The 12,384-nt window shown below is 33.7% G+C and overlaps 2 protein-coding genes across 5 annotated transcripts in view; both read right to left on the reverse strand.

Annotated features, from left to right (window-relative positions):
- Positions 1–1,058: 1,058 nt before the first annotated feature.
- LOC145335503 (uncharacterized) overlaps positions 1,059–12,384 on the reverse strand; it is a 15,246-nt gene continuing 3,920 nt past the window's right edge. The window contains exons 2-5 of the mRNA XM_080181284.1: positions 2,804–2,909; positions 2,250–2,319; positions 1,641–1,932; positions 1,059–1,350 (exon numbers count right to left, since the gene is read on the reverse strand). Coding sequence (XP_080037410.1) covers positions 1,199–1,350; positions 1,641–1,932; positions 2,250–2,319; positions 2,804–2,909 — 620 coding nt within the window. The 3' untranslated portion in view covers positions 1,059–1,198. The remainder of the gene's footprint in view (positions 1,351–1,640; positions 1,933–2,249; positions 2,320–2,803; positions 2,910–12,384) is intronic.
- On the reverse strand, positions 6,527–11,814 carry LOC145304493 (methylcrotonoyl-CoA carboxylase subunit alpha, mitochondrial-like). 4 transcript variants are annotated; one of them, XR_013874094.1, is made up of 6 exons: positions 9,301–9,335; positions 8,834–8,947; positions 8,312–8,473; positions 7,752–7,922; positions 7,253–7,428; positions 6,527–6,674 (listed from the first exon to the last, which is right to left on the reverse strand). XR_013874094.1 is itself a non-coding variant. In XM_080146376.1 (6 exons), exons 2-5 carry the CDS (start codon positions 11,409–11,411, stop codon positions 7,285–7,287), a joined length of 390 nt encoding a protein of 129 aa, XP_080002502.1. In that variant the 5' UTR covers positions 11,412–11,455; positions 11,687–11,814; the 3' UTR covers positions 6,527–6,674; positions 7,253–7,284. The 4 variants fall into 4 exon arrangements, 1 of the variants encoding a protein (XP_080002502.1); XM_080146376.1 differs by lacking the exons at positions 7,752–7,922; positions 8,312–8,473; positions 8,834–8,947 and adding exons at positions 10,298–10,381; positions 11,322–11,455; positions 11,687–11,814 and having other exon boundaries at positions 9,301–9,372; XR_013874093.1 differs by lacking the exons at positions 6,527–6,674; positions 7,253–7,428; positions 7,752–7,922 and adding exons at positions 10,298–10,381; positions 11,322–11,455; positions 11,687–11,814 and having other exon boundaries at positions 8,335–8,473; positions 9,301–9,372.

The following is a 12,384-nucleotide window of genomic DNA, read 5'->3' on the forward strand; positions in this document are numbered from 1 at the left end:
AAATATGATATAAAATAAGATTATTCAAACATATTTTTTAAAATATTTTTAAAAAGTATGTATCTTTTATGAGTAGGGTTTTCATTCTTTTCATTTTTATTAAATAAAATTATTTAACTACGTTTGAAATAAGTCACTTTGTGATAACACTCTTTCGGAAAGAATTGAAATGAAAGAAGATTTCTTATTGGTTTAAATTCAGCATTATGTTTTTTATTGTATTATGTCAGATTTTTCAATGAAATTTATTGTTTTAGAAAAAAAATATTTCCATTGAACAGAGTAATGTTTTTTTTTATTGTATCAGTATAAAGTGAATTTTATACTATTGTTCACTAAGTTACAATATTACACGAATTAAAAAAAAGACCTTTTGATCTGGTGAAAATTACCAGAGCAACAGTAAAAATTAATTTTTAAATCCCCCAAAAAAAGTTTATTGGGGACTTAATTCAAATTTGGGCTCTGCAGTCTGATTCTATAGGTGTCCTAGTATATTTTTGACCCCCCATTCAAAAATAGGTTAAAAACAGTTTAAAAGGGGTAAAAAGTAAAAATTCTTTCAGAAGGTGTAAAAAAAATGTAAAAATTATTTCAAAATTTACTTTTTAAAAATCACATATATAATATAATTCAAAATATAATAATCATGATGTTTATGTTTTTTAGGCCTTATATTTCTTTTAATTTGTAAAAATTTCTGATTTTTCATTTTTAATCTACAAAAGATTATGAATTGCTTCAAAAACATTTAAATGATTTTGTAAAACAATATAACATAAAAAATAAAGCAAATAAACATTAGAACACAGATAAAATTTTTGATATATATAAACATTGTTAACCCTTATGATCCGATAAATCTAATTTAATAAATAAGTTTTGTATTTAACCCATAAAAGTCAAATTAAAAATAATAATTTTCCTTAGTTGCAAATTTATTTTTAATAAAAAAAACTGGTTGCTGTACAACATTTAACCCAGTGAAGACGAAATTTTGTTCACAAAAAAATAATCCAATCTACATTCTTTAATTTGGAGACAAAAAGCAGAAAACTTTAACCCATTAAAGACAAAATTTTGTCCATAAAAAATAATCCAGTCTACATTTTCTGACTTGGAGAAACAAAGCATGAAACTGGTTGTTGTACAACATTTAACCCATTGAAAACGGAATTTTGTTCATAAAAAATCCAATTTACGTTCTTTGATATGGAGAAACATAGCATATGACTGAAGGACGGGCAAAGTATGGATTGTTAATAACTCTTCCTTGGTTGGAGAAGAAAGAATTTGAGTTTGAGGACTGGTCATCATCACAGGCCAAGTCAATTTCCTCAATTTCAGGTTCTGAAAATAAAATAAAAATTAGTAGAAAATAAATTTGATTCAAAATATTACTAACTTTTCTAGCTTATAGGTTTGAAAGTAGAAAATATGACATGGATCTTTAAGGATAAGACAATCAACCATATATTGATATTCACCCCTAATCATGATAAACAAAATTAACTAAATTTATTTTGGTACAATTTAAAAATTACTTGCTTTTTATTCTCAATCAAGAAAGAACTTGTTTTTACGTGAGTAAAAACTCTAATTATAGAAAAGCTTTGCTGCTAAATAAAAAAAATTCTTACTTTTTTCACAGATAAAAAGACAATCTTCATTGTCACTCTCCTCCCCATCATCCACAGGATTAATATTAAAATTAATAATATTGTTGTCAACCATCACTCTTGTATGCATATTATGTTGTATCGGCCCACTGTAGCTGTTATTACGTTGTATGGCCCCACTGTTATAATGCTGTATAGCCCCACTGTTGTTATGTTGATTATGTGAACTGCCAGATTGAGAACTGGTGTAATAGTCGTCTTCTGTTTTGATTCCCTGCAGCTTGTCACGTGACACTACTGGCTTAGAGCATTCCTGAAAATTGGTAACATTAACTAATTATCATATTTTAGACAGCCTTCCACGGATAATAAAATGAAATATAAAATGAAAGATAAAACCTAGTTTTATAAGCCTCAAGGGGCCTAAGGCTCAGACTATGGTAAGCATGAATTTTCAGTAAGGCTAAGAACCTGTTCTAATCCAGCGGATATTAATAGGTTGCAAAGCCATACTGTAAATATCTGGTTTTATACAGACTGTAAGAACAGACAAACAGACAGACAGACGGACATAGGGAGCAGACAGACACACTCATACACATCCCACTGCTAAAAATGATAAATACTTACCACTTTAACTAAATTTGGGTCAAGGCCTACATCAACACATTTCTTAAATCTGCACGGGATACACTTGTTCCTGGATAGTTAGATAGATAGATAGATAGATAGATAGATAGATAGATAGATAGATAGATAGATAGATAGATAGATAGATAGATAGATAGATAGATAGATAGATAGATAGATAGATAGATAGATAGATAGATAGATAGATAGATAGATAGATAGATAGATAGATAGATAGATAGATAGATAGATAGATAGATAGATAGATAGATAGATAGATCCTAAGAAAAATCGCTCCCTAATTTTCGTTTTAAAACTAAAATTGAGACTTGGGAGTGTGGAGTTACACGAACCTTCAGGGCCTCTAGGAGCAAAGTTAGTTATAGAAACATAAAAATAAAGCAAAATAGATAGATAGATAGATGGACATATGGATAGAGAAAACAATGAACTTACTAGATAGATAGATAGTTTAATATATATATATATAAAAAAGAAAGCAAAATAGATAGATAGATAGATGGACAGATGGATAAACAAAACGATGGACTTACTTGTCTTCTGCTTTTATCTGGCATTGTGCGTTAGTCCTACAGATCCTGTCCATCCCCTTGATAACAAACCTTCGGAAAAAGGATCGACACGATAGACAACAGCATCCTAAAAAAGAGAAAATAGTTATTTCTCGCATCGTATTATAAACGGCTTTCCGCGGATATAGAATGTACAATTATGAGATTAAAACTATTTTTTTAGCCCCGAGGTGCCGAAGGCACCGGCTAAAAAACTGGTTTTAATCTAATGATTGTACATTTTTATATTCGTAGAAAGCTGGATATAATACGATGTTAGACATAGCTTTTTTGTAAGGATGAGAACCGATTCCTATCCACCGGATTCGAAGGAATACGAAAAAAACATTAAAATTTATATTAACAAGGATTCAGGGAGAAAGAAGACAATGGGTTGTTTATTACACTAGTCCCCAAAGTTTTATAATAACATTTTCTTATTCGTTGGCATAACAACTTTGGGGACTTTTATTGAATTCTGATCGGTTAGTTCATTAAGTTGAGTGTCCAATCGTACGGACGTACGGACAGACAGACGGACCGACATCATTCTACTTTGTATTATAGGTGTCAAATATACTACCTTTTTTGGTCAAAAATGTTATTGTGTTTTATTGCTACTTGTTTCAAAACTATAAATAGATTTCCGGCATTTTTTTAAGATTCGAGCTTTTCTACATTAATGGTACGTCCGTAAGTTCGTAACGGTTACCTCTGATCTTTAATATAGACATTATAGAATCGTACTATTGATTTTAAACATTGAAATTTTGAAGCGTAACAATTATAAAATCATCATTAAAAGTTATAAGTCGAATTAAGATTCCCAGGAAGTTTAGGCATTAATTTCATATCAAACTTTCTTTAAAGTTCTAATATCAGCTTAATTGTTGAGCTTCGCTTCAGTGACTTTTATGTCTTGTTTGAATTAATATTATTTTTAAAAGCAAAGCTTTTCTATAACTAGGGTCAGTCCGTCCGTCCAAAAGGAAAAGCTTTTTTTGTTAATTTAGGCATGTTATAATTGTCCTATCGATTTCAAACTTTGCATGGTGATTCCTGTAGTATTTAGGTATGATTGAGAAAGCAAAGCAACTCTATAATTGTAACCAGAATGTCCGTATGTCCATTTTGAACATGTTGATTTTTTTACTTTTTTAACAACCATTTTTTTGTGATCTTACTATCCGATTGATCTGATTTTTGGTACATTGATTCCTTGGACAACAAATTACAATGTTAATGTCTGTTTGTCCTACCGTTTAAGTGAATCGCTTTTGTGGATGTTGTCATCCTTGTTATTGTATGTGTAAAAGGTATTTTTGTGTATACATTTTAAAACAATAAATCTTGTAACATCCTTATTAATTAAAATGGACCCCCCCCCCCCATCCCTCCCGTATTTACAGTATTTGTCATAATTATAATAAAATTGCTTTCAACTTTTTAACCAGTTGAAAATTATTTAAATTTTGTATCACAAGCGGTTACGCCCCTAGAGGCCTCTAGTGGCACATTAAATGTTTGGTTTTTATGTATGTTGCGTTCAAGTCTCTACGTTACCTATCTATGTTGCGTTAAAATCTTCCTTCGTAAATTTTTTTGTGATTTCTCTTTGGAGAGTGGTGGTAACCACCCCCAAAATAGTTATAAACCTTTCCGGGACCTATGAGCTATGACCCTGTTAAGGAGAACCCGATCGGTGCAGCGGTTAGCGAGATCCTTTGGAACAAACGCACAAACAAACAGACATCCTGTTTCTTTAGTATAATGTTTTATTATAAAAAGTTGTCATAACTGACATTTTTTCGATTACAGAGAGGTAGTTTATTATCTGGAACATTTTCTCTTTCCGAGGGGGGAGGGGCTGGAAGGGTCCATTTCTTAAATGGGATTTTCCCTTTAAACCTTAGAATTGTAAAACGCAATGGTCCATACGTGAAAATTACCTAGCAAGGATGTACTATCCTATATTGTAAAAATGGATATAATAATACTTGGATCCCCTCTTCTCCTACTGGATGAACGAACTGACCATTAAAAGAGTTTCATGTTAACAAGTTGCCGTTTTCCTAGTCATAATATTCACGTATATTCTACATCCATTATTAAAAAATAGCTGTATTTTTGTAAGTTTTTTTGTCTGTCTATAATATGTGTATGTATTATGTGTCCTTAGGGGAGGGTGTGGGGGTGGGGTTACGAAAGTCCCCTTGAATATATGGCCAATAAATATAAACCTCGCAGGAAAAAAAATTCTATAATAAAAAAGAACGGAGGGACGGTAGGACAAACGGACACTAACACTTGTATAGTGCCAGAACTGAATAATCAGAATATAAATGTATAAATGTCGAAGCAAAATTGTAAGTAAAATTGTTGAAAAACTGTTTGATACAGAATAATGTTTATGGACATACTTACATTTTTAGGACTTGATCATAGAGCTGCTTTGCTTATAATATTGTACTTTATTGTCCCAGGAATCAGTATACCAAAAATCAGATCAATCGGATTATTAGATCACATAAAAATTTGTTGTTAAAAAAGTAAAAAAATCAACATGTTTAAAATGGACGTACGGACATTCTGGTAATGATTATAGAGTTGCTACGCTTTCTTAATCGTACCTAACTACTACAGGAACAACCATGCAAAATTTGAAATCAATAGGACAATTCTAACATGCCTAAATTAGCAAAAAAACTATCCGTGACGTACGGACGGACGTACGGACGGACGGACGGACCGACCCTAATTATAGAAAAGCTTCGCTTTTAAAAAGTAGCTGTATGTATGCATGTTCGTCTGTATGTTCAACCAAAATTTATTGTTAGCAATAAATAGATACTTTCTAATTTCGTTCTTAAATCTGTCTCACTTTGTCAATCTGTTCATCTTTTACTTTGATATTTTGAATGTTGAAATACTTAAATTTTAAAAGTGAATCTTTTCTATAATTATAGTCGGACCGTCCTTCCGTAAGTCACAGACAATTCCAAACTTTGCATGGTGATTTCTGTAGTAGTTAGAATTAGATACAATGTAGAAAAAGTAGCAACTCTATAATCGTTACTAGAATGTCCATGCGTCCATTTTGAACATGTTAATTTTCAACTTTTTTAACACCAAATTTTTATGTGATAAAATCTTCCGATTTATCTGATTTTCGGAATACTGATTTCTAGGACAACAAAGTACGATATTCCCAGGACGGAATTAATACCATAAAAAAACCTAGTTTTTACCACTTTTATGGTAAAATTTTACCAGCCTATACGATTTAAAAGGTGGTAAAATTTTACCGTAATCGTGGTAAAAACACTTTTGGTGGTACTCTGTGACGCTTTTTACCAGCGATTTTTACCACAATTATCGGTAAAATTTTACCAGATTTCCGGTAAAATATTACCATTTTAGGACGCAAATTTATACCAGATTTTGACCAATTTTTACCACTTTTTTGGTAAAATTTACCGCAAATTTCTGGTAGATTTTACCGAAAAAGTGGTAAAACTGTTCAACACCTGGTAATATTTTTGCCCTAAATTGGTAAAATTTTACCAGAAATAGGGTAAATATGGTAAAAATTTACCAAAAATTGTGGTAAAAACGGGTGGTAAAAATCACGAGAAAGTGGTAAAAAACGACCTTAATTATAGAAAAACATCGCTTGTAGGTATAAATCGCAAAAATAAAAAAAAATTGTTTTCATTTTTATCTTTATTGATTGAAACAACACTTAAACATATTTTTCTTGATTCTACTGCTCTGGCCGCGAAAACTGTTGCGCAACCTCCTGGATTTGCTGGGCACCGGCCCCATTCGACCTCGTATTGCACTGATATTCAACCTGGAATAAAATTGCTCATTAGTTAATTAGATAATTACAGGGATATAAAGGGATAAGACAATGGCTGATAAATTGATGTTCATCTCTAATGATGATACACATCGTTACCCCTTCTGTAGATTACAATAAGTGATTGAAATGTTAGGACACTCAACTTAATGAACCAACCAATAAAAAATCAATAAAAGTACCCAAGGTTGTTAGGCCAAAGAATAAGAAAATGTTATTTGAAAACTTTGGGGGCTAGTGTAATTTACAGCCCAATGTCCCATCCCTCCCTACTAAATATCTAATCTATAATACAAAGTAGAACGATGTCTGTCCGTCCGTCCGTCCCAAAGATAAAGCCTATACTCGCTGTTTACGCAAATGTGTCAGAACTTCCCCCCCCCCCCTTACTCTCACACCTAAATTTTTTTCTTTTGAAAGCAAAAATAAAAGTGTGTAGGTTCGACTCCCCCTCTCCCCCCTCATTCATTTCCTACAGGCATCTTGACACGTGGCAAAAAAATCAGCAAACTTATCTAACTAAACATCTTTGAAAACGCAGAACGAGAAAAAATAAAGGGAAAGCTTACCTGGAAAACATAAGCAGTAACAACATCCCTGGCTAACAAGAACATGCTGTGTCCATACTACTCGGCATCATAACAGGGAACCCGATCTTGTCTGCCTCCGCCTTCAAGGTGTCCAGGCTCTGGTCCTCTCCGTGGTAACCGTGGATTACAGGTACGTTAGCGGCTTCCATGATCATCTAAAAAACAGGTTAAATATTAGAAAAATTGTAACGACAGACTTCTTTTAAATACACAGTTGCTTTTCCTAGAGCCCAATGTCCCATCCCTCCCTACTAAATATCTAATCTATAATACAAAGTAGAACGATGTCTGTCCGTCCGTCCGTCCCAAAGATAAAGCCTATACTCGCTGTTTACGCAAATGTGTCAGGTTCGACTCCCCCTCTCCCCCCTCATTCATTTCCTACAGGCATCTTGACACGTGGCAAAAAAATCAACAAACTTATCTAACTAAACATCTTTGAAAACGCAGAACGAGAAAAAATAAAGGGAAAGCTTACCTGGAAAACATAATCAGTAACAACATCCGTGGCTAACAAGAACAGGATAGTACTCGGCTTTACTGATTATATGCTTCACGTGGCGTATGGAGCCTTCTTTAAGAAGTTGAGCACAGATTTTAGCAAGGCAGCCCGCTGGGGTAGGCAGTGAAAACCAGGCTTGGGTACATCCTAAATAGAGATAGGTTGTTAGAAGATTTTAGCAAGGCAGTAAGAATGTTTGGAACTTTATACAAATGTCTAACTACGTTTTAAATCAACCATCTCTCTCCATAGGCATTAATCAAGTATAATTTCCCAGGGATATAAAGGGATAAGACAATGGCCGATAAATTGATATACATCCCCAATGATGATACACAAAATTGCCCCTTCTGAAGATTACAATTAGTGGTAGAAACGTTTTAGCAATCAACATAATGAAGCAACCAATTAAAATTAAATAAAAGTCTCAAAGGTTGTTAAGCAAACGAATAAGGAAACGTTATTATAACACTTTGGGGACTAGTGAAATAAAAAGCCCATGCGTTCCTGATAATTTCCCCTGGAACAAAACTGACCTGAACTTCTACGTGTCTGGGGTCAACAACAAACTTCTCCAGGAGCATCACTTCGTCACCGAAGGACTTCATCGGCTCGCGCTTGGCAGACTCCAGCTGGGCCTCGAACTCGCCAGCGGTCATGGCAATCCTCATACCCTTGCCACCCCCTCCGCGGACAACCTATGACAATATCAAATAACAGTTTTCCACAGGTAGAAAAATAAAAACAATATAAAATTTAGCAGCTACTCTACAATAAGGTATGCCGTCACTCCGTCTGACTGTACTATATATCATTACACAATGGTAGAAAAATATAACACTACATTTCTTTACATACATATATATAATTTATATAACTTACATATTCCTTTTTTTTTTAACATTGATTCCCAGAATTATACCTAAGGTATAATGTTATAATCGAGCCTTGAAGTTGAAATATATTATGTCATTGTCCATATTAAACATCCTGTTTTATATTTATATTATTTACTATTTTATTGCGGTACATGTGGACATACTTGTCCTTGTTCCCACCTTGATCATAACAGGGAACCCGATCTTGTCTGCCTCCGCCTTCAAGGTGTCCAGGCTCTGGTCCTCTCAGTGGTAACCGTGGATTACAGGTACGTTAGCGGCTTCCATGATCATCTAAAAAACAGGTTAAATATTAGAAAAATTGTAACGACAGACTTCTTTTAAATACACAGTTGCTTTTCCTAGAGCCTACTTGTGTTTCGTCTTAAAAGAGGATGGTTGGAGGGTTTTTACCAATGAAAATTTTCGAGGTCATTTTTCCAAGAAGCGGTGTCATACCCCCCCCCCCCCCCCCCCCGCCAAAAAAACAGCATAAACATTCCCTGAAAATTATGGAAGACCAGAAGATTGAGATCGTAGAGGACAAATGAACAGACATCCTGTTACTCCGGTATAGTATAGAGTGTTATTTCTTTCTACTTGAAATCAACCAAAATAAGTTCCTGAGTAGCTACTCTATCATTTACCTTAGATGTAGACTTGATACCCATATCTCTAATGGCAGTGGACGGTGGACCAACAAATATAACTCCTTTCTCCTGATAAAAAAAAAAATTTAAATTAAAAGGTAGGTATCATTCTTATTAATATAATATTACATTCTTGAAATTAACCAGAAAAAAACGTAAGCAGTACAGTGGCGTGCACAGGGTTTTTACGGGAAGGGATGTAATCTTAGAGGTTTTTAAAAAACGGGGGGGGGGGGAATCTACATAATTTTAATTTTAAGGGGTGTGTTGTCAACCCCATTCCTCACACTAATGACCGTGGACAAGATAATGAACGAAATATACATATATAAATCCCCAAATATATTGAACAAAACAACACCTTAGATTAGTTCAGACACTGCTAGTTTGAATGAACCAATCAAGATTTAAAGTTGTGAGCTAACGTGCTTATAAAACTTTGGGTACCAGTATAACTTCCAGTCTAATATCCACTCCCTCCCTGCAGTCAAATGGAAAATATTACCTGTCCAGGGATATAAAATACACGTGGATATTATTAATGACATATCATGGAAATTAGGTTCCTAACATGGACTTCATATATTGGTCAGTTCGTTTACCCAGAAGGAGGTAAGGGGGTGTTGTAAGGGAGGAATAAGGGTGTATCTTTATTTTAGCCCGCTGTGAGTACCGCTTTATTAGAGTACATGAAAAACTGGTGTAACATCCAGGTAATAATATATCCATTTACCCAAGAATCTTAAGGGATAAGACAATGGTCGACAAATTGATGTACTGTACATGTACAACCCCATTGATGATACACAAAATTACCCCTTACATAGATTACCTTTTGTGGTTGATACGTTTGGACACTCAACTTAATGTACCAACCAATCAGAGATCACTTAATCCCCAAAGTTGTTAAGCCAACGAATAAGAATACGTTATTATAAAAGTTTGGGGACACGTGTAGTTAACAGCCCATTGTCCCCTCCCTCCCTGCATTTACCTGGCAAAGATTAGCAAACTCGACATTCTCGGAGAGAAATCCATAGCCAGGATGTACAGCATCGGAACCGGTTTCCGCCGCAACCTAAGATAATACAGTGTATGGTCAATAGTAACTAAGCCCCTAGAGGCCTCTAGGGGCACTTGAGTTAGTGGTGAGTTGAAATAGATCCCAACATTTTTTTATTTTAGTTTCAATAGAAAAAGTAAAAAATCCATCTTAAGGCTTAAATATGATCAGAAAATAGAATAAAACCAACTCAGGACCTATGTGATGCCTACCTAAAATAGAGAACCCAATCGGATCAGTAGTTATTTAGAAAAAAAGTCTTACTGCTTTATATAATAGGATGATGCATATAAGAGTTATTCTAAATCTTAATAGGTAGATTCTTCCAAGTTTCAATTTAAATTATCAATCACACCATTAAGCAAAAAACAACACCCATTTTTTTGCAATGTGAAAGGTGTGGGGAAGGGGGGGGGGGGCTGGGAAAGAGCCGACCCACTACCTTGAATTTTAATTTTTCAAAGTTTTTAAAAAATAAAATTTTTGGGGTAAATTCTTAGGCCTATAAAAAAATCCATGTATAAATTAAAACCTTTCCGAGACATACAATAAGCTTCAATGTAGAGGAGAGACGTGTACGTACGCTAGATATTTCGCTACAAACGAAGACAAACAAACATCCTGTTACTTTTATTTAAGGATTATTTTAATCAATCAATTCTTGTAATGTCCATCTAAAACTAATACCTAAGAGTATAATGTCAGAGATATAAAGGGATAAGACAAAACAATGGTCGATAAATTGATGTAAATCCTCAATGATGATTAACAAAATTACCCCTTGGATTAATATTAGTGGTTGAAACGTTCGAACACTCAACCTATTGAGCTAACCAATCAAAATTCACTAAAGTCCTGATGTCGAAAGTTGTAAACCAACGAAAATGTAAACGTAATTATAAAACTTTTGGCACTAGTTTAATAAACAGTATCTCCTCTCTCTGGTATAATATACCTTTAAAATAGTATCTCCCCTGAGATAGCTCTGTTGTGAGGCAGCTGGACCAATTCTAACAGTAGGTTCGTCCGCCATGGCTACATGCATAGAGTTTCTGTCGCTGTCACTGTAAACTGCCACAGTTTTAATACCTATAATAAATTTTGACTAAAACACAATAAAATGTAGGTAACAAAGGAAGGGTTGGGGCGGAGGTGCCACTTTATATAGGAAACAAATAAAAATCGTCGGAAAAAGCCGTTTTTTAAGCAAACAAAAGCGCGTTTTGCTCTATCTGTGAGATATTATGAATAAGATAATGTTAAGATTTGATATTAAGATGAGAAAAATTTACGTTCACAGTCCCTTTAAAGACACAATACCTGTAATAATAATACCCTGGCCTTTCTCATTATAAGCCTAGGCAGAGCCATGCTGGTGAGTGATGCTAGCCCAAGCGTGGACCGTGGTGAACTGTACTTCTACCGCCAATACCTAATTACAGGGTTACGAAAGTTTAAATTGATGTTTTTTTTTTTTAATGTTAATATTAAATGTAATATAGTTTTGTAATGACATATAAAATATATATTCGATAGAATATAAAAAAATATAGTGCATTCAATATTAAAAAAAAATATTTAAATATATATATAGTTGTTAACCATATAGAATCTATTTCCGGCCGGGTTCTTAAAAGATATTGCCGCGTTTTTTCGACATTTTTTACGCTATGAATAACAAGCGCGACATTCGCGAAATCTAAAAGAGTATACAATGATTTATTTAATTATTTCGCTTTTGATGGTACGGCCTTCATAGAAAAAAAAAGATTATCTTCAATCCATTTTTGCTGCATATTAATTAATGCATCTTTTTAGAGCTGTGTTAGACATTAGAAAAATTGCTAAAAAAATAATTTAAAATTCAGTATTTTTATGTTATATACTCTGTTTGAAATTCTATCGTCAACGTTCAATCAATTAATGTCTAAAAAACGCCGAAAAAATGTGGCATTCATCTTTTAAAAACCCATCTCGGTGGTATTTCCGGTTGGCAAAGACAACATAAATATAGAAAT

This window comes from Acartia tonsa, chromosome 13, assembly GCF_053477335.1.
Source record: "Acartia tonsa isolate MP-2025a chromosome 13, ASM5347733v1, whole genome shotgun sequence".
In the NCBI taxonomy this organism is placed as follows: Eukaryota; Metazoa; Arthropoda; class Copepoda; order Calanoida; family Acartiidae; genus Acartia; species Acartia tonsa.